The 22,346-nt window shown below is 35.3% G+C and overlaps 1 protein-coding gene across 2 annotated transcripts in view; it reads left to right on the plus strand.

The window, feature by feature from the left end:
• Positions 1-279: 279 nt before the first annotated feature.
• Positions 280-22,346, plus strand: part of Nup35 (nucleoporin 35) — a 46,259-nt gene continuing 24,192 nt past the window's right edge. The window contains exons 1-4 of one of the 2 annotated variants that reach the window (XM_005324687.5): positions 280-424; positions 3,604-3,774; positions 6,986-7,113; positions 17,439-17,499. In XM_005324687.5, the coding sequence (XP_005324744.1) occupies positions 385-424; positions 3,604-3,774; positions 6,986-7,113; positions 17,439-17,499 (400 nt within the window). In that variant the 5' untranslated portion in view covers positions 280-384. Of the gene's footprint in view, positions 425-3,603; positions 3,775-6,747; positions 6,859-6,985; positions 7,114-17,438; positions 17,500-22,346 lie in introns of those variants that run through there. The other variant, XM_021725982.3, reaches the window with a different exon arrangement.

Below are 22,346 nucleotides of genomic sequence, written 5' to 3' on the forward strand. Positions count from 1 at the left end.
TTTCCAGGTGTTACTGAGAAAATCTGACAGATGACAGAGCGTTGGGGAAACTCGCATTAATTATGAAAATTAAAGGAAACTGTACTTCTATAGGCGTCGCGCACTAACAAGCCAGGAGGCTCCCAGTTTGACAAAAATTATTCCCAGATTCCCAGGTCCCACGCTGCTTCACCACCTTCCCAATGAAATCCTTTTCATGCAGACTCCCAGAACTAGCAAAAGTTACCCTATTCCAAAATGGCTGCAATGCGCACGACATCCGTATAGCGCATGTCCGGAAGTTACGCAAACCCACAAGGTAGCGCGCTCCAGGAGGCGGGGAGGGTTTCCGCCTTTTTTGAAAATTGGGAAGGTCCCGGGATTGGAGTAATTGCCGCGGTCGCGATGGCAGCCTTTGCCGTGGAACCCCAGGCGCCCACTCTGGGTGAGTGAAAAACTGCTTTTCTTTGCTGGCAGCGCCATCCATGCTGTAGGTTTGGAAGCGGGCAACACTGGACAGCAGTAATCTACACTCTGGTTTGCTGGTTTCAATTGCGAAGGAGCAGCCTCTAGGTCTCCCCAAGTTCCTAGTCGGTACCCTATTCAAGGCGTCGCCCCCGTGAACCACTGGAAAGCAGGAGGTACCAGGAGGGTGAGGAAATAGCTGTGACTGAACTGTGAGTTTTGCCTCCGTACACCTGCTGCGTCAGACTGGCCAGTACCTGAGACTCACTCCCACCAGCGCTGGAGATTGACGGCTGGATTTCGGGTTTCCGGGATTCCCGGAAGCGTCCTGGGGAAGGGACTGAGTAGCGTACACGTGGGTGGGCGTTGTCCCTGAGTGTGCGATTACTGTCTACTGCTAGTTTGTCGCTTGTAGTTCTGTTTTGAGTCTTTCCCTCTCTCAGGCTTTGCAAAAGGAATCTGTTATTAAGGGAAACGTGAATCGTGTGAAATAAAATCATCCAGGTGTCGGTAATCATTAAGTTGGCCTTTATAGCTAGGAGTTCCTAAGGTTTTTCCCGCCTTTACCTTGGGAAAGTGGCCGTTTCAGGTTTTTTCCTCTAATTAATAAATCATGATATGATTTTTAAAGATTCATTTCCATTTTTTATTGTGAAGCCTTGTTAAAATATGTCATCTTTGAAAAAGTTTATCCAGTTAATATGTTGATTCCTTTTTTTCCCTCTTGAGTTTTGCGAGTTGTGACAACCGTGGAAAATTTTTAGAAGGGCGGGGGAACCTTTCTACTATAATATAAACTTACCTTAATATTAGATTATAACTTTTTGAGTTTGAAAAAGGAGAAGAGAGAAAGCAGACATGATACATATAGAATTATGTTTTTTCTTTTGTAGATTTGAAGGTCATGGGAGGCTTCCCACGTCTTGTGTAATATAAGTTCCTTCTAAGAATAGAGTAACTTGAACTGTTTTGGCGTGTCATAAACAATGCATAATGTCAATAATACAGATACTCTACCTTAAACCTTGTGTTCAGACGTTGGTTTAGGTGTTTGTTTTTTGTATATCTTTGCAGAAATTTTATTTTCAGCTCAAGGTGTTCAGTTCAACAAAGAGTGTTTTTGTGATTTCTGGTGTTGGGAAATGAATCTAGACCTTGAGCTTGCTAGATTAATACTCCACCGTTGAGCTACATCTCCAGTCCTCCACAAAGACATTCTGGAGTGTATATTTGTTGGGCTTAGAAATGTGACTAAATCTATTCTTGTTTATTGCCTGATATTACCTGATATTAATTGTTCAAAGTCCACATATTGCAGATATTCCAAGTATCTATTGTTATAACATTCTCAGTACTAGTGTATTAAACCAAAAGTTTACTTGAACAAATTGTGTTAATTGTAGTATTTAATATTTAGGAGCACAGACTTTAAAATGAAATTTAAGACATACAGGTTTCAGTGGTTAAGGTTCTCTCTTTAAGTGAAATGTAGCCCTGAGGGATGATTAGTGACAGAGTCCAGATTAAGAGCCTGTTGTGTCCTCTTCGCTCTGGTGCTTTCTACTGTATCAGTACATATTTACATATATCAGAATTTTTCTTGATCTAATTTATACACTTGCTATAATTTTTTTCCTTTGGGGGATGGGTGAAGGTAGGCTGTGGTGTTACTCAAAACTTTGTATTTTGTTTTGGCTTTCTAAACATGTTCAGAATACCTTTTGTTTAGACTTTTTGTTTGAGCTTAATGTATTTTCTTTGGAAGTATGTAGTATACCACATAATAATTGCACTACAGAGTAATTACAATGTAATTATATTTCTTCATACCTTATTTCAGTGTTTATCCTTTTCTTGAATTACTTTGCTGTTTTCTTCTTTCTGCACTTGTATCATTAATACTTATATCTATTATAATGAGAAATAAGAGGAAGAATAAATAATTGACAGGTTTTGGGTAACAAGAAACAAATTTTTGAGGCTCTTTAGAAGTTCAGTAAAAGTTAATAAAAGCCATATAAGGAAGATATTAAACATGATTTTTCTGAGTGCTGTGAATCATAGGCTTGTTATCTAGTTGAAAGTTTTCTTTTCATAAATATAAATTGTAAGTTCTTCATTTATACATTAATCGATAAGTTAATTAATATGTATACTGTAAATTGGGACAATTAATTTTGAATATATGATTGTGAGATATTAGTTCTTTCTTTAAATTGGTTTTATATTAGGGAAACTTTTATTGATTATAGTGGTCCTAACTTTAATGATTTGAAAAATGATCCAAAAATGAAAATTTACAACTCTTTTCAATATATTTCTGAGTTGCCATATTTCGCTGCATAATATTACATCACAGGTTTTATGCCAAAGTTTTTTGCAAAAAAGTGGAGTGTGACCATTATGTGAAGCTTTTTAAATTTTTCTTAAAAATTACTTATTACTAAACCATCTTTGGCTGGCCATGGTGGCCACTGACTCCAAAGATTGAGGAGGGTCAAAAGTTCAAGTCTAACCTCAGCAACTTAGCAAGGCCCTAAGCAACTTAGTGACAGCCTGTCTTAGAAAATAAATAATAAAATGTCTTTAATGCAAGAGTAGTATGCATGGAATGCTTGTGAATATCTATTAACATGGCAGTGATGATTATGGTGAAATGCAGTAGGATGCCAGTTATCACTGTTATTGTATTAGTGTTTTTATGTGTGCAGGATTATACTTTTATTACATGATTCACTATTTTTGTGTGAGGGGAAAAAGAAAAAAGCTGAATCCATTGTTTATGATTTACCAAGACTTAGTGTAAAAATGTAGTATACTCTGCTTGTTTTCAGTTGTTGAATAGTAGAAACTGACCCAGAAATTGAAGTTATTCTGTTCATATAGGGATTTTTTTTAGATAATATATTAATTTATAAATAAGTGTTGATTTTAAGACAGTGAATTAATGTAAACAGAAACATCTGTCAAAGATTAATATGTTGAACACAAGGTAATTTTACATTTTTCTAAAAATTTTACTAGCTTTGAAAATAAATTCAATTATGCTCTGTAATACTTAAGAATTTTGATTAAATTCTCAAACTTGTGCTTGATTCTCATAGTTTTGTTAGGTATTGTAATGCAAAGTTCTTTAACTTTTTTTATTTTTTTGATTAGGATCTGAACCAATGATGCTGGGTTCACCCACGTCTCCAAAGCCAGGAGTTAATGCCCAGTTCTTACCTGGATTTTTAATGGGGGATTTGCCAGCTCCAGTGACTCCACAGTCTCGACCAATTAGTGGGCCCTCAGTAGGAATAATGGAAATGAGGTCACCATTACTTGCTGGTAGGTGAATTGCTTAAAATAGTTTTATAGTATATCGAAACATGGTCGAGTATTTTAAAAGAGCAGTGGTGCAGCATTCATTCTCATCAACTCATCGATTTAAACAGGTTAAACAGTACCTCTAATATAAAGCAATTCCCTTATTTTAAGACTCTTGGAATAGAGGTTTAAATATTATAAGCTATTATAATTTCAAGAACCACTCATTAAAAATATGTGTGCTGTATTTCATGTGCTGTATTTCATGTGATCTAAGGTTCTGTATTACCACTAAGAAAGAAAAAACAGTAAATATGACACAATTTTAAGATGTCATTGTTTAAGAGATATATTTAAAATTATGTGAAGGGGTGTGGTACCTTTTAGAATTGATGAAATATATTCAGCTGAATTCAGTTTAAATAAATTCATGTTAGTATATAAGAATAACACATGTCAAAGAAGTTTAATTAGAAAATTTGTAGACATGAATTCTACGAATAGTCATAATGAGTATGTTAACTTTCCATCACTGTGATAAGAATAACTGAGAAAAACAACTTATGGAAAGATTTATTTTGGATCCTGGTTTCTGAGGTCTCAGTCTGTGATCACTTGGCTGCCTTGATTCTGGATCTCCAGTGAGACAGAACATGATGGTGGGAGGGTGTGGTAGAACAGAACTGCATATCTGATGGAGGCCAGGAAGCAGAGAGGGAGAGAAAGGGTCTGGGGACAAGTCTCCAAGGGTATATTTCCAAGGACCCACTTTCTTCAATTGGGTCCTTCCTCCTACACTTTCTACCATCTTCTAATAGTCTAGTTAGCTATTAATCATTAATTATTAACAAATAAATTAAGTTAAATAAATAAATAAATAATAAATAAAATAAATAAAAAATAAATAAATTAAAAATAAATTAAAAATAATAAGTTAAATAAATTAATAAATAAATTAATAAAGTTAGAGCCCTCATTCTCTAATCACTTTCCCAAAGTCCCACCTCTGAATATTACTGTGTTGGGTACCAAACCTTCTAACACACGAGTCTTTGGGACATTACAAATCTAAAGTACAACAGTGAGTTAAGATTCTCATTTATGTATAGTTTTGTTTTTATGCAAAATTTGCATTGTCAGCACAAAGTATTGTAACCCAAATTGAACCCAAATTTATTACAAGGTTTCTTTAGTAAAGTATATTTTAAAAGAGAACTTTGAAGTGTTAGTTTTGAGTAGTGAGAATTTAGTATAGAAATGGTAGAATCCCAACTGTGAGCTAATACACTTTTTATAGTTGTTTAAATGGAAATCTTAATAGTCTTTTAAAGTGTTGTTATAAAGTGGTTAATTACCCTTTTTTGGGGATTGATCAAGGAGAATCATAAAGTATATTTGAAGTAATTTTCTTAATTATTTTCTGGACAGACTTTTTATTTTAAATGTATTATTTTAATTTGTAGCTACCAACTATTGAGTGCTGTGACTCAGGCAGTATACTAATACTAATCAATATGAGCATGCCCTTGGAGACTTGTCCCCAGACCCTTTCTTTTCTCCATCTTTCCTCTTACTCTCCCTGCTTCCTGGCCACCATGAGGTGAGCAGTTCTTTTCTACCACACCCTCCCACCATCATGTTCTGTCTCACTAGAGATCCAGAATAAAGACAGCCAAGTGATCACAGACTGAGACCTCAGAAACCAGGATCCAAAATAAATCTTTCCTCAAGTTGTGTTTCTCAGTTATTCTTATCACAGCAATGGAAAGTTAACATACTCACTATGAGTATTTGTAGAATTCATGTCTACAAATTTTCTAATTAAACTTCTTTGACATGTGTTATTCTTATACTAACATTTAAATTCAGTTTATTTAAATTGAATACACACGTTTAGATGTGGTGTCTCATTTTTAAGACGTCAACTTTAAAGGGTAGGTTGTCTTATTATTTTTTAAGAATTGGCTTTAAAGGGGGTAGTAGTATCTCCCTCCCTATTATTTTTTGCGGGGGTGGGGTACTGGGAATTGAACTTGGGGGCACTTGACCACTAAGCCACATTCCCCACCCTATTTTGTATTTTTAGAGACAGGGTCTCACTGAGTTGCTTAGCACCTCACTTTTGCTGAGACTAGCTTTGAACTCATGATCCTCCTGCTTCAGCCTCCTCAGCCTCTGGGATTAGAGGCTTGTGCCACCGTGCCCGGCAATATCCCTATTTTTAAAAAAAGTATCTCCATTTTCCAAAACAGGAAACTGAGGCTAAGTGTAATGAATAATTGGTTGAGGCTCACTTATTAGGGACAGAGTGGAATGTTAAAGCCCTGGTCAGTCTCATTCCATAGCTTATGCTATACTGTTCAGGCACAGATATCAATTAGTCTTACAGAGGGCCTGGGCTGCTTCACTGTAGCATTGCTAAAGATATTTTTATGTTTAAAAAGTTTGTCCTTTTTTTATGTCTTTATTATCTACTTAAATATATTTCTACTTTGAGAAAAATAAATGAGACTCCCTTTAATTGTGGTAGTTAAATTCCATATTGGGGGATTATAGTCATTCAGGTATACATGGAATAACTTTTTTTTTTTTTAAGAAAGAGGAGAGAGAGAAAGAGAATTTAATATTTATTTTTTAGTTTTCGGCAGACACAACATCTTTGTATGTATGTGGTGCTGAGGATCGAACCTGGGCCGCATGCATGCCAGGCGAGCACGCTACCACTTGAGCCACATCCCCAGCCCTGGAATGACTTTTAAGTGACAAATAGGAGCACATTTTGTTTTTTGAAATGGGGTCTCACTGTATTGCCCAGGCTGGTCTCTAATTCAAGTGATTCTCCCACCTCGGCCTCCTGAGTAGTTGGGACTACTTGCCTATCTGTGGGCACAGTTTGTATTGATATATTAAGCATTTTGTAGACAAAGCAAAATTTACATGTTTTCTAAAACTAAAATTCCTATTAACTACTTTTTCTGAAACCTTTTATTTAAGTGGTCTGTGGAACAGCAACATTGGCATCACCTGGGAGCTTATTAGAACTGCATGACCTCAGACTCCACCCTACACTTTCTGAATCAGTCTGAGTTTTACCAAGATCCCCAGGTGACTATTATGCATATGAAAGTTTGAATAGTCCTAGGAGACAAAGAGTTTGTTAGTATTTCAAAAACACAAATTTAAAAAATCTTACTAGAAAGATGAAAAATTCCTTTGCTTTCTCACATCTTAGGTGGGTCACCACCACAACCAGTTTTACCAGCTCATAAGGATAAAAGTGGAGCTCCACCTGTTAGAAGTATATATGATGACATTTCTAGCCCAGGACTTGGATCAACACCTTTAACTTCAAGAAGACAGGTGATGTACATATCCTCTTGGTCCAGATATTCATTTTATGTTTTTATGTGGCTATACAGTGAGGGTCAGTAATTTGAAAATTTTCTCTGTGGTTTGTTCAAGTGTAACTGTGTTGCACAGAATAAGAATTAAGTACATTTGCCATGAATCGTACTTAAAATGTAGTAGAACTCTTAAGTTTTTTTTTCATGTATGTAGTTCTGTGGTTTTTATAGGCATGCACTCATGACTCCAACCTACTTAATATATATGTAGAATATGATTATGGTTTAAGTCATTCCAGTTGTTTAAGAAGATCAATATTTATACATAATTTTCTGAAAGAGCAAATGAAAATCCAGGGTTTTGTCTACATATAAAGCACTTGGCAAAGAATTGAGATCTTTGTTTTGTGCATGTTTTTATTAATGTAAGTCCAATACCCCTTTTTTTCTTGTTTACTTATTTTACTAAAATTGCTTCCTGTATATTTATGAGTTGATTGTTTAGTATGTTCCTGGTGTAGGTGTTTTGATGGTAATATTAAGTTTTGATTGGTATAGGTGTTCTGATGGTGTTCTTTGCATTATATTCAAAGTAGAGATTCTCTGTTTTGATGGGACTAACAACAATAAAGTGTCCTAATACTTAGATAGTACTTGCTTGCCATGTGCAGGCCTTGATCCTACAATTTATCTCTTTTTTTGGAAGGGGTGGGGACCAGGAATTGAATTCAGGGGCTTTCCACTGAGCCACATCCCCAGGCCTATTTTGTATTTTTATTAAGAGACAGGGTCTTACTGAGTTGTGTAGTGCTGAGGCTGGCTTTGGACTCGTGATCCTCTTGCCTCAGAGTCCAGAGCTGCTGAGATTACAGGCGAGCACCACTGCACTTGGCTTTTTTTTTTTTTTTTTTTTTGAGAACAAAGAAAAAGAAGGTTTATTCTTGGCTAGCAAAGGAGAAACGCAGGGACTCTAGTCCTAAAGGCTGCAATTCTGCCCATCAGCAGAAACAAGGAGCTTTTAAAGAGGTGAATCAAAGCTATATGTCATGTGTTTTCTGTCTGGAGTTGTAATTTACTTGTTAATATGTCAGATAGTCATTTCTGAGATCTTCTGTTATCATCCCCTAAGTTGTTCCTATGATGGATGTGTACTCAGGGACAGATAAATCTGCTTAGGATGGGGAAGAAAGGTAATCCTGTGTTTCCCCTGAGATTAGGGAGGAGAGAGATTAGGGAGGAGCAGGGAGAGAGGAAGAGAAAGCAACAGGTCTATTTTAAAAATAAGTTATAGTGGTAGAGCAGCAAGGGTTATATTCAGAGTATAAAGTGGACCACTGTTACATTTCCCCACTGTCAATTTCTTTCTTTTCTTTTTTTAATACTTTTTAAGTTATACGTGGACACAGTAACTTTATTTTGTTTATTTTTATGTGGTGCTGAGGATTGAACCCAGCATCTCACATGTGTGAGACAAATGCTCTGCCACTGAGCCACAATGTCAATTTCATTCCATTTTTATGGAAAAATGAGTGACAACATCTCCCAACTGCTTTGTACTAAAAGGGGGTGAAATTTGGGGAAGTAACCCAAAGTCCTTGTTCTATATCAGGTGAGTGTGGATATTTAAGGGCATTCAGCATTAGAGCAGTAGAAGATGGCAGGTGACTGGACAAGGCATACATAGGGCAGGGATCAAGCAAGACAACAATAAAGACAGCAAAGCATTACATTTTTTGTAAATAATTAGCACAAAAACAATTAGTAATTCATCCAGTCTCTGAAAACCATGAGGATAGTAACTCATAATCTCGTCAGTTAAAAACAGATCATGTTCATAGTGTAGGAGTTTAGGAAGATTTGTAGGTCTTGGAAATGAGACTCAATTCAGGACAAATTTGTGACTCTTGTGATCATTATTACTAGGGACTCTAAAGAACCTTTCCTTTATAACCTCTAGGTTACTTGTGGTAGGACTAAAGCAAGTGTATGTCTTAAGTTGCATTAAAGAAACCATTGTTTTCCTTTGAAATGTCCATGTAGGACTGTGCTTTTGGGCTATACTCTTCTGCCAGATATTTAAGACCAAGCTGGTCAAAACTGACCTTATTCCTATCTACTCTTAAGTGTCAGCCGAGATTCCTCAGAGATCATTCTTGGGGACATATGCAAAGCCTTCTGGTTCCTTTAGCTTTCTTCTACTAGTGAGGCCACTTGCCAGGAGGGGTTGGGGTCTGGCTGACCATATGGCTTCTCTTGGAAGCATCAGGGACATTTCTGTTTCTGATGACTCTTCTCTTTGCAGAATGTGCACTGATTGGCTTCCTGCTTTAGGGTTCTCTCAATGTCTCTGATTAGTAGATTGGGTGACTCACCAGAGTTGCAGGGCCCAGAGAGGTCCTGTTGTTCTCTGGGTCCTGGCTGACCGTAGAGGGCAAGGGCTAAAATGTTGGATGCTTTTTCCTTGGCCCTTTTACTTCCTTGACTTTGGTCTCCAAGTTTTCGATTTTAAACACTCAGCAAGCCAGTTTTAAAGAGGGAGTAACAAGTTATAACTTCAATTTCTATAATTTTACAGATATCCCTTTCATTTAATTGGGGTTTAGTGTTAGTACTGGGAGTCAGCATTTTATACGATGGCACTATCTCAAATTAACCCAGACTGCTATCTTTTTTTCTTTTTTTTTTTTTTAAATAAGCAGTACCTCTGCAAAATACTAACAGGCAACAGTTATAAAGTTTACAAGGAAAATACAAATTAGATTAACAGTACAAAAACATACGCACTTTGTGTAATAGCTATGAACCAAGAAAAATAACTTTTATAGTCTTGAACCTTTACTTAGTTATATATTATATTCTCTGAGATCACAGTAATCTTTAAAACAAAAATCAATCTCTTGAACACAACTTTAAATGAGCTGAAGTCTAGCTTATTTTGGAGCCATTCTAACATGGAGTAAGGTGGCAGGCAGGGCCTTATCTCCGGTAATGCAGGGTTTTTCACAAATAATACAATATAGCAGTACATCTGAAACATGAATCAAAGAAAGGCTAAGAGAGCTTTTAACTTTGTTTTTGTGGAAAAAGTGGAAGAATACTTCCATGTTTTACAGTGTCACCTTTAAGTAGGTTAGGCTGTTCTTATTATGTTACAAAAATGCATTTAAAAACCAATTCCAGTGTGAAGAGTAACACAAAATTGTATATATAACTTATTGACAACAGGTTACTTTATCTAGCTATAAAATATCAAATGATATGAATAAATATCAACCAAATTTGTTATTTCTATACAAATCCAAGAATTTTGCTAGAGATAATTTTAGTTTGTGTAACATCAACTTGGCAAAGTGATCTCCTAAGCTTTACATTTAATTTTTTTTTTTTAAAGAGAGAGGGGGAGAGAGAGAGAGAGAGAGGGAGGGAGGGAGAGAGAGAGAGAGAGAGAGAGAGGGAGGGAGGGAGAGAGAGAGAGAATTTTAAATATTTATTTATTTATTTAGTTTTTGGCAGGCACAACATCTTTGTATGTGGTGCTGAGGATCGAACCCGGGCCGCATGCATGCCAGGCGAGCTCGCTACTGCTTGAGCCATATCCCCAGCCCCAATTTTTTTTTTAACAATACCTTTTGTTTTATTTTATGTGGTGCAGAGGATTGAACCCAGTGCCTCATGCATGCGAAGCAAGCGCTCTACCACTGAGCCACAACCCCAGCCCCTTATTTAGAATCCAAAGTGTATGGTGATAATAATCACAGGTCTGCATGGGTTAAAAAAAAAAAAATCAAAGAATAGCCTTAAATTTCTTACACATTTAGGAAACAGTGTTAACGATCAGAAATTGACTTGGTGGAAGCAAACATATATAAGAAAGATGACATTGTGGCCCTTCTATGTCAGATACAGTGTATAAAAGAACATTTATTGCTTACCTTGCAGGTAAACTTAAAAAACTTTCATTTTATAAACTTTTACATAACACTTAAAGACAAGGCTCAGACAAATATAGTTCTCAAAACAGGCATGTAGCTAGTCACATATATTTTGGGTGTCAACAATATTGTTATAACCAAAATAACAGTTGTTTGTTTAACCAGTTACAAAGTAATTATTTAGGACTTTAAAACAAGTAAAACCCTAATTCCTTTTATACTGTTTCCCCAAGTAATAAAACCTAACCAATACAAGAAAATTATCGATAGATAAGATCAGATCAGTGTTTCAGACTTTGTTTCATATTAGGACTATAAGTTAAAATAACCTCAACTGACTGCTAATTATAGCCACTTTAATCACAGACAAACTTTTTGAGATTTACCATCTAGGAACCTTCTGCAACTTAGTACTTTGCATTCTTAGTTTTATCCTCTTCATCTTGGACTTTATCCCAAGAATATTACTTTACCAGACCTTTTCATACAGAAACATTTCTTTTACTTTCTTCTTACTAAAATATATTTCCATACCTGTAACTTTCTTTTGTCTTTTCTAGTTTTAGACCCTTTATTAATATTCTTAAATAGTTTTTATGAATGTTATCTGTGCATTTAACTTATACAACAGATTTCATCCCAGGAGAAGGTTGTATAATCCAGCATATAAAAACACTGTTTCTTAATCTTTTTTTCTCCCAGATTCACTCAAGGGGTTGGAGCACAGGATATTTTTGAGCCTGACCTGTCCCCGTTATCATTATCACAATGCCATCAACTTTTTTTTTTCCCCAAGAGAAAATGATATTTCACTGAAAAATCTAACACATAGCCAAATTTTCAACAAGTATAATAACAAAATCAAATCATTTTCAGAAATGCAAAGTTGTCAAATATATATTTCCCACATTCTTTCACTCAAGAAAATATTTTTGTCAACAAAATAAGGACAAATCCCAAGAGAAGCCACTAGTTATAACAAATAATGGTATTAACTTAGGCATCTACTAAAGTGAAACCCTAGAAAACACATCTAGTAAGCAACACAACAGAACACCCAAGAAAGTAAAAAATTCTATATAATAGTTACATTAATAGAAAAAAATACAAATATGGAAACATGACATTTTAATCAACAAATAAAGTCTAAGATATTATTTAACACCCTTGAGTAACTTAAAGAATAAAACATTGACAAAGGACTGAGAAGGAAATGTATTATTTGCTTACTGCTTGGTCTTGGACTGACAAATAGACCGTTCCAAGGAATATCGTAGTAGCATTTTGTTGGATTTCACCTTTTAAAAAAACTTATAAAAATGCAAAGACTTATTTGACAGGCTGCATATATATTCAGAAAACAGAAAAAGAAAAAAGACTTCTTCTATCCAAAGTATGCCATAGATATAGTGAACAAATAAGGCAAATCACAGATGAAGGAAAGTATCTACAGCGCATATAACTAATATAGGTAATTAGAATGTGAAAAGAACACATCAGACAAAAGAGAGAGAGTTAACAAAAGAAAGACTCTGCAATTCACAGAAAAGGTAATTTAAATTATCATTAAATATTTCACAAGATGCTTAACCTCACTAGGGAAAACATGTATTAAAGACAATGAGATGCCATTTTGCATACAGCCAAATTAAAAGTCTCCTAACACCAAGTATTGAGGAAAATGAGAGTAACAGTTTTTCTCATACTCCGCTGGTTCATTAGAGAGTAAACTGTATCAGTTGTTTGAACAGCAAAGTGGCAACAACCCTCAGGTTGAATGGACAAATTTATGGTCCAGCAACTCTACTTTTTGTTGTATTTCCTAGAGTAATTCTTACGCAAGTGGAGAAAGAAATGTGTACAAAACACATTCAGTTACATCCTCTATAACTGAAAAATTGAAAATGACTAACATATCCATCTTTTAGAGAGCAAATTACGATATAGTAACAAGGAAATGCCATAAAGCCATTACTTGACTTAATTAGAACTACCCATATAAGGACATGTACAGAAATGATAAGCATCAATTCAGGAAGTGGATGAAGAAAAATAGTACACTGAAGTTCTAACATTGGTCAGCTGATGGTTATGCAAGTGTTAATAATTTTCTCCACATTTTTGATGGCTAAACTATTTCATGATGAAGAGGTTCCTCTATAACTAATGTTACACTTTCCTGTCCAAAAAGTCCAAGGATCATCCTTGAATTTATCCCTTGGAAGCTGAGATGGTAAAAACTCTACATCTTTTTTCCTTGGGACTTCCAGGCTATATTAGCCTCATCTTCTTCCAAGTTTACAGCTGTACCAATATACACTATAGGCTTTACAGCTTCCTGGAATTTAGGTGGGAAAGACTGGGACAAACTGTCTATCCTATCTTTCATTGGTTTAGTAGGAATGGAGGGATCTGGTGTTGGCATTTGATAACAATGTTGACTGAGGAGTTGAAGTTTTTATAGTCACTCCTTCATCAACCATATCACATGGGTGAGGACTAAGTGGGGGTGGTTGAGGTGAATTTGCCATTTCAGTGCCATACATCTGAGGAGCCTTTGCTACATCATTAGTTCGGATGTTTAAAAATGTCACTTGACTATCTGAAACAATGCCATCAACTTTAACTGTTTCCCACTGTCAGTTGTACTCAGAGGCTTCTTTTGGACCTTTTTTTTATATTAGGTATATTGATATGCAGTGGAAGAGGCCCTTTCGATTCTTTTCTTTAGGTTTCTTTGAGGTCCCTTTGCAGAGGCTGCCTACAAAACACAGGTTGGTCTTAGTTTCTGTCTTTTTTTTTTTTTTCCTGGGTTCAGTTATTTATTCTGTCATTCTCCTTAGGCATTTAGTTTGCTGAAATACTATTATAGCAAGAATTGCTTTGCCCCAGTAATGAATATTCCCTGGCCAAATGGGTTCTCCTGTCAGATTTTAAAAGACTATTCCTGTCCCCAGGTCATAAACAGACAGTGCTAGAACCTATCAACTGCCACATTCTTTGTGGCCAGCAGCCTCCACCCTCCATGGGCCAAAGAGGATGGAAGGCAGGATAGAGCCAGGTTCTCTTTGGTCATTTTTCTACAGCCTAGGCAGCTTTTCTGGGATTTTTTTCCCTTCCACTTTAGGTCTAGTGCTTAGACAGGCTTATCCCTATAGGGGCCCATGCAGGGAAGATCTCTCTGCCTAAGAGACTACTAGTAAGATCAACACAGCGTGGCCCATGTCTTAAAGGGCCAGTAACAGACCAAAAAACAGATGAGAAGATCACCAAAACCAGGGCTGATAGATGGGAATCTTTAAAACAGGTAAACACTTACAGATTTCTTCCATCTACTTTACCTTTGACAGACCAACTCCAACTGCAAGATTTCACAATAATCTAGAACTCTATTTAAATAAAACATTACAATAAAACATCATCTTAGACTTATAGGTGGCCCTTGCTTCAACTCATTTTACGTCTGAACAGACCAACTCCAATTGCAAGATTGTATAAAAAAGAAATGTGGAGAGAGACAACCAGAGAGGAGCCCCCAAACCATGGCTGACAGATGGGAACCTATACATTGAGCAGCTGTTTCCCAAGAGACTACCTATATAGAACCAGTGCAATACTGGCCATCTCTTAAAAGGGACAGTTGCAGATACAAACAAAACAAGACAACCAGAGGGAATTCCCAGGCCCAAGGCCTACAAACAGATGAGCACCTAGAACAGATCAGAAAGGAGTACATATCCTTAGGTTCTTGAGTCCCATTTAACCATGACTCCTACATCAGTGGTGCCACAGATGTCCCCAGAAAGAGGGATCAGATGTTCCTACAAAGAGGAACCAGGTGTGTGGAATCAAGTGTACACACCCAGGGACTTGACAGATGGCCCAAGCTGTCACGACTTTCCTGATTTCAGTTTGCTTTTTCTCAATTCAGTTTGCTTTTTCTCAACGTGAACCATGATGGTGAAACCTGTATTGTTCGGAGAGAGAAGGAGTGAGTTCCCTGAAACAAAAGGAGCATCGGTAGCTGTTGGGATGGTTCCTTAGTCCTTCCCTCTACTCACTGGAACTGCTCCTTTAATTAGACCTGAGGCAAATTTGCCCTTCTCTTAACTCTCCTGCAGTTGGCTCTCAACACGTTTGCCAGTACCATGAATCCTCAGCATGGATGTGTGATTCCTTGGAGAACCAGGCCTACCCAAGAAATCTGGTGCCAGGGGCTGCTCTTGGGTCTTATCTAGGGTGTCAAATTTGTTTCCTAAAGCTTGGTCGCTGTCCCCAATGCCAATCCAGTAATGAGGACATGGTTTTGAGAATAAGGAAAAAGAAGGTTTATTGTTTTGCTAGCAAAGGAGAAACAACAGGGTGCTCCATCCCAAAGGCTGTGATTCTTGATCTTACAATTTCTATTATGTTATCTTATTTAGTCCTCACAGTGAATCTGTGATATAGGTGTTATGAGATTTATTTTAATCATTAATGAAACTAAGACACAGAAATATTAGGTTATTTGTTGAGGATAAGATTATAGTAGAGCCAGACTTCAAACTCTGCCTATCTTGTGTCTAGAGCCATTGTGTTTATCACCCATGCTGTGCTAGTGCTATTCTTGATTGTCAGTTTGAATGGTAGTATGGATTCTTCTTTTATGTAGCAAGTAATCTTATAATCACAGGGTGCTTTCCTCTCACTAAATTCTTTGTATTAAGGTATTTGTGCTGTTTGATTTAGAGACTAGTTTTATGTCTTTTCTAAATCCAAATTGGTGAAGTTTTTTGAGAATTTTGGCCATTTATAGGCTTGATATATCACTAGGCTTCCTCCTTACTGAAAGCAAACTTATTTATTGTTCTAACCAAATTACCTTCTCTTTTCAACATTTCTAAGTCTGCCTTTCAGTCTCATCCAGTAGTTGCCGCTAGCCAAGTGTGGCAATTGATACTTGAAATGTGGCAAATCCTAATTGAGATATACTTTAAGTATAAAATACGTATTTTTTTTGTAATGTGAAGACTTAGAAAGAATGTACAATATCTGTTAATTTTTCATATTGGTTACACATTGAAATGATAATATTTTAGATGTATTAGGCTAACTTATACTAAATTAATTTTTCCTGTTTGTACTTTTTTATGGTGCCTATTAGAAATTTAAAGTTAAGTACATGGCATGTGTTATATTCCTAATAGACCGTGGTATTCTAAGTCTCCTAAATCCAGAATATCACGATCAAGGATGATTCTCCATATTAAGTAAATCTGCTGTTTAATTTGGTCTGAGACTCACTGGCTTCTAAATTTACACTAGTTTTTTCATTACACTTCTGATACATAAAGAAAAAGGTAGTTTACCATTATTGCTATATTCAAAATATTTTAAAAACTCATGGGTCATAATTTATAGTGAATGTTTTTATTTTTGTAACATACTTATTTTTTTTTTTAGAAAGAGAGAGAGAGAGAGAGAGAGAGTTTTTTTTGTAATATTTATTTTTTAGTTTTTGGCGAACACAACATCTTTATTTGTGTGTGGTGCTGAGGATCGAACCCGGGCCGCACGCATGCCAGGCGAGCACGCTACCACTTGAGCCACATCCCTAGCCCCTATAGTGAATGTTTTTAACTTGAAAATTGTTTAAAATATTATAGCCAGATTAGTGCCAAAATAGTGATGCCCCTGACACTTTGTTTAAACTTCCCTAGTCATGAAAGAAGATGGCATTAAGAATTGAGCAATAAAATTCGTATCTCTCTTAAGATTCTTTTAACATTTGGTTCTGGTTGCTTGATAAAGCTAGATTTCCTTAATCTAGAACCTGTTTTTAAAAATTAGGGAGAATCTATTCTCATTGCTTGATTAAACAGTGTTGTTTTATTTATAGAAAGATTTTTAATTACTCCTTAATTTTTTCATATTTCAAGGGGCTAGTAAGGATAATTCTATAGCTTTGTAACTTTTTACTATTGATAGCAGGGGTATGCTGTCTTCTGTTGTGTAGACTGATTTAAATATAGTATTCATGATTTATGTCTGTTAAAAATAAAATTCTTTAACCTTTTTTATTCTCTGACTTTGGTTATTTCAAGTATCACTATTCTCCATTATTTTAAATATTTTACCTTAGGAACTAAAATTCCTACCATGTTACTTTCTATTAAAAATAGTGTTTTTTTTAACCTAGTATAACTTTCTTATTTTAAACAAATAATATGCTAAATGATGTAGCATATTTTGGGTTATTATTGGTCAACTTAAAAAGGAGGGTACTTTTGGGACTGAGAGCTAATTAGAGATAACTGTAGTACCTGATAGAAATTCAGTTATCTTTTGAACCAAGCCTTCTAATAATTACTCTGTTTATATTATGGTTAGAACTTTGTGTTTTTATTTTAACATTTGTATTTCCTTGTAGATGAACATTTCAGTAATGCAGAGTCCTTTGGTTGGAGTTACAACTACTACACCTGGAACAGGTAAGTAGCTCGGGCCTTGTGAATGTGTGGTACACTGTACCAGCTGAGTTATATCCCCAGCTCTTAAGTAACTTCTTTTTAACAACAAAGTCTATTTTTTATTTCTTCACTAAAGATAATATAAGACCTTTTCTGATAGTTTCCAAAAGTTTTTCTTTTACGTTTCAAACTTGGAGACTTTCTCAAATGTTAGTAAGTTCCTTTAGAATGGAAATACTTTGTATATATTGATTTGTATATATATTGATATAGCTATATATTTGTATATATATTGATTGTTTACTTAATGTTTTTTCATTTTTTTATTGGTGCATTATAATTGTACATAATATGTTGCTCTGTACACAATGTAATTTCCTACTATTTGATATGCTAATATCATTCTCCAGTATTTCCCTCTTTTTCTCCCCCACCCCACTACTCTACAGATCTTCATTTAGTTTTTATTAGATGTTTTTGCTCAGCTTTCACTTTAATTTTTTTTTATATATATTTTTTTAGTTGGACACTTTATTTATTTATTTTTATGTAGTGCTGAGGATCCAACCCAGGGCCTCACACGTGCTAGGTGAGCACTCTACTGCTGAGCCACAACCCCAGCCCCCACTTTAATTCTTTAGGATAAATACCAAAGACTGATATTTGGTGAGTTGTATGGTGGTTCCCTTCCTAGACTTTTTAGGAACCTCCATACTGATTTCCATAGTGGTTGTACTTATTTACAACAGTATAAAAGTGTTTTTTTTTTTTTACACCCTCTTAGTCATTTATTATTGTTTATATTCTTGTTGACAGCTGTTCTGACTGGTGTGAGATGAAATCTTAGTGTAGTTTTGATTTGCATTTCTGTAATTACTATTGGTGTTGATCATTTTTCATATATTTATTGACCACTTGTATTTCTTTTGAGAAGTGTGTGTTTAGTTCATTTGCCCAGTTATTATTGTTTTTTATGGTGTTAAGTCTTTTGAGTTCTTTGCCTATTCTGGATATTAATCTTCTGTCAAAAGAGTAGCTAGCAAAGCTTTTCTTCTCTTCACATTCTTATTTTCTTTGCTGTGCAGAAAGTTTTTTTTTTTTTTTTGGTTCTGGGGATTGAACTCAGGGGCATTCGACCACTGAGCCACATCCCCAGCCCTATTTTCTATTTAGAGACAGGGTCTCACTGAGTCGCTAAGTACCTTGTTGTTGCTGAGGCTGGCTCTGAACTTGTGATCCTCCTGCCTCAGCCTCCTGAGCTGCTGGGGTTACAGGCATGCGCCACTGTGCCAGGCCAGAAGCTTTTTAATTTGATGCCACCACATTTATTAATATGCGGCATTATTTCCTGAGCTCTAGGGGTTCTTTTGAGAAAGTTGTTTCTTGTGCCCATCTTTTAGAATATTGACCTTACATTTTATAGGAGTTGCAGTTTCATGTGTATTTCCTATGTCTTTGATCAATCTTGAGTTGACATTTGTGTAAGATGAGAGATAAGGATCTAGTTTCATTCTTCTACATATGGATGATTAGTTTTCCTAGTACCATTTTTAGAAAGTACCTTGTTAGAAAGGCTGTTGTTTCTCCAGTGTATGTTTTTGGCACATTTGTGAAGTATCAGATGAATATATCTGTGTTGAGTTTGTCTCTGTGTCTTCTGTTCTGTACCATTGGTCTGTTTTTATGCTAGTACCATACAGTTTTTGTTACTGTAACTCTGTAGGATAATTTGAAGTCAGGTATTGTGATGGAAGCACAGAATTGCTTTGGTTATTTGATGTATTTTATTCCAAATGAATTTTAGGATTATATTTCTAATATAATGAAGAATGACATTGGTATTTTGATGGGGATTGCATTGAACGTATATATTACTTTGGTGCTATAACCATTTTAACAGTGTCATTTCTGCATATTCATGAACATGGGAGTCTTTCTGTCTTGTGTTTTCAGTGTCTTTCCTTAGTGTTCTGAGTTTTCATTGTAGAGGTCTTTTACCTGCTTGGTTAGATTTATTCATAGATATTTTTTTTCAGTCTATTTTGAATGGAATTTGTCAGCAGATTTATTATTGGTACATAAGAAAGCTATTGAGATTTTCTCTGCATATATTGAAATAACTATGATTTTTGTTCTTAATTCTATTTATGTGAGTTACATTTATTAATTTGCATATGATTAATTATCCTTCCATCTTTGGGATAAAACAAACTTGGACATGATGTAAAAATCTTAATATGTTGTTGAATATGTTTTGCTAATACTTTAAAGGGTGTTTTCATCTGAGTTCATCAGGGATATTGGTCTGTATTTTTTATCCTTGATGTTTTGGTATGAGTGTGATACTGGCTACATAGAATGAATTTGGAAGTCATTTCATCCCTTTCTGTTTCATGGGATAATTTCAGGAGTGTTGGCATTAGTTTTTCTTTAAAGGTCTGGTAGAATTCAACTGAGAATCCATCTGGTCCTGGGCTTTTCTTTGTTGGGAGACTTTATTATCGCTTCTGTTTCTCTCCTAGTTGCTGGTCTGTTTAGGTTTTCTATTTCCTCTTGATTCACTATTGACAGGTCATATGTGTCAAGAAATGTATGCATTTCTTCTAGGTTTTCCAATTTATTGAAGTATGTTTTCAAAGTAGTCCCTAATGATATGCTGGATTTCTGTGGTATCTGTGGTGATTTCTCTATTTTATCACTAATTTTATTAATTTGAGTTTCACCATATTTCTTTTGGTTTATTTGGCTAAGGGTTTATCTGTCATTGCTTTCAGCTTTGATCTTATTTCATTACTTTTACTGGTTTTGGAATTGGTTTATGCTTGTTTTTTTTTAAGGGCTTTAAGTTGTTTATTTAGAATCTTTTGGATTTTCTTGTGTAGGCACTCATTATCTATAAATGTTCCTTTTAGAATTGCCTTCAGAATGTCCCAGGGTTCTGGTATGTTGTATCATTATTCTTGTTTGATTCTAAGAATTTTGTAATTTCTTCTATTACTCATTTATAATTCAAAAATGATTGTTAAATCTTCATGTGTTTATATAGTTTCTGTAGGGTTTTTTTGGTGTTAATTTTTAGTTGCATTTCATTATGACCTGACACAATGCAAGGCATTTTATTTATTTATTTATTTGTATTGCTAAGAATTGTGTTATGGTTTAGATATGAGGTGTCTCCCCAAATCTCTTTTTTGCCTCAATGCAAAAGGGTTTAGAGGTGAAATGAGTGGGTTATGAGAGCCTTAACACAATCAGTGAATTAATCCCCTGATAAGGATTAACTAAGTGTAACTAATTGTAGGCAAGTAGGGTGTGGCTGGAGGAGGTGGGCCATTTGGGGTGTGCGTTTGGGGTTTATGTTTTGTCCTTGTTGAGCAGAGCTCCCTCTCTGCCTCCTGGTGCTGTGTCCTAGTGGCTTCCTCTACCATACTCTTCTGCCATGATGTTCTGCTTCGAGCCCCAAGGAATGGAGCCGGCTATCTATGGACTGAGACTTCTGCTGCAACTGTGAGCTTCCAAATAAACTTTTTCTCCTTAAAATTGTTCTTTTCAGGTCTTTTGGTCATAGCAATGAAAAAGCTGACTAAAACAAATTGCTTTGTGGTCTATTTTGGAGAAGGTTTCATGAAGCAGCTGCATTCAGCTGTTGTTGGATAAAATATTCTATAAATATTTAATACATTTGTGTTACAAACTATTTTAGGTCTAAAGAGTCTTTACTGAATTTATGTGAAGTTGAAGTATCTGTTGGTGAGAGAGGTGTGTTGAAATTGCCCACTGTTTTATTGTACTGGATCTCTCTGCAGCTTTAATTTGAGTAATGTTATTACTTGTTGGATTGTTCTCTTACCTGAATGAAGTAATCTTCTTTGTCTTTCCTGATTAATTTTGTCTTGAAGTCTGCTTTGCTGGATATCACAATAGCTACTCCAGTGTGTTTTGGGGCTCCATTAGCAAGGTGTATAAATTTCCATCCTTTTACTTTTAGCCTGTGACTTTTATTGTCTTTAAGGTGAGTTTCTTGCACACAATGTATAAGTTGGGTCTTGTTTTTTTTTTTTTTTTTTGCGGGGGCAGGGTGTCTTGTTTTTAATCCTTTTTGCCAGCCTAAGTCTTTTAACTGGAAAGTTGGGACCATTTATAATCAGTTAATTAGGAAGAAGTGTTTATTATTTTCTGTCATTTTGGTTTATTTTTAATGTTCAATTTGAACCAGTTTCTCATTAGCTGAGTTACTCTTCAAATTGGATCTGTCCATTTGTGATCACTAGGGTTTTTGATTTGTTTTTATGAAGTATTTCTTTAAGTATATTCTGTAGTGCTGACTTAGTAGTATGAATTCTTTTAGTTTCTGCTTATTTTGGAAGTTTTTTTTTTTTTTTTGAATGATAGTTTTGTTGGGTGTAGCAAATTTTGGTTGACAGTCATTTTTTTTTTTTTTTCATGTCTTGGAATACATCGATCCAAAGCCTTCTTGGCTTTTAGAACTTGAGCTGAGAAATTGAAGTAATTGTGATTGACTTGCCTCTGAATATGACATGATGATTTTCTCTTGTGGCTTTTTCAATTGTATCTGTGTTTTTTATGTTATATATTTTAATTATAATGTGATGTGGAGAGGTTCTTTTCTGAACTTGTATATTTGAGGTTCTGAATGCCTCCTGTATCTTGGTGTCCATCTTATTCTCAAAGGTTGGAAATTTTTCTGCTATTTTCCTGAAATTATCTATGACATAAGCCTGTGTCTCACAGCCCTCTTCAGTCCCAATAATTCTTAAAATTGGTTTCTTAATATTGTCCCAGATTTCTTGTATATTCTAGTCATGATTACTTACTTATTTTCTTTAATACTGTCTGATTGTTCAAGG

The sequence above is a fragment of the Ictidomys tridecemlineatus genome, chromosome 7 (genome assembly GCF_052094955.1).
Source record: "Ictidomys tridecemlineatus isolate mIctTri1 chromosome 7, mIctTri1.hap1, whole genome shotgun sequence".
Lineage (NCBI taxonomy): Eukaryota > Metazoa > Chordata > Mammalia > Rodentia > Sciuridae > Ictidomys > Ictidomys tridecemlineatus.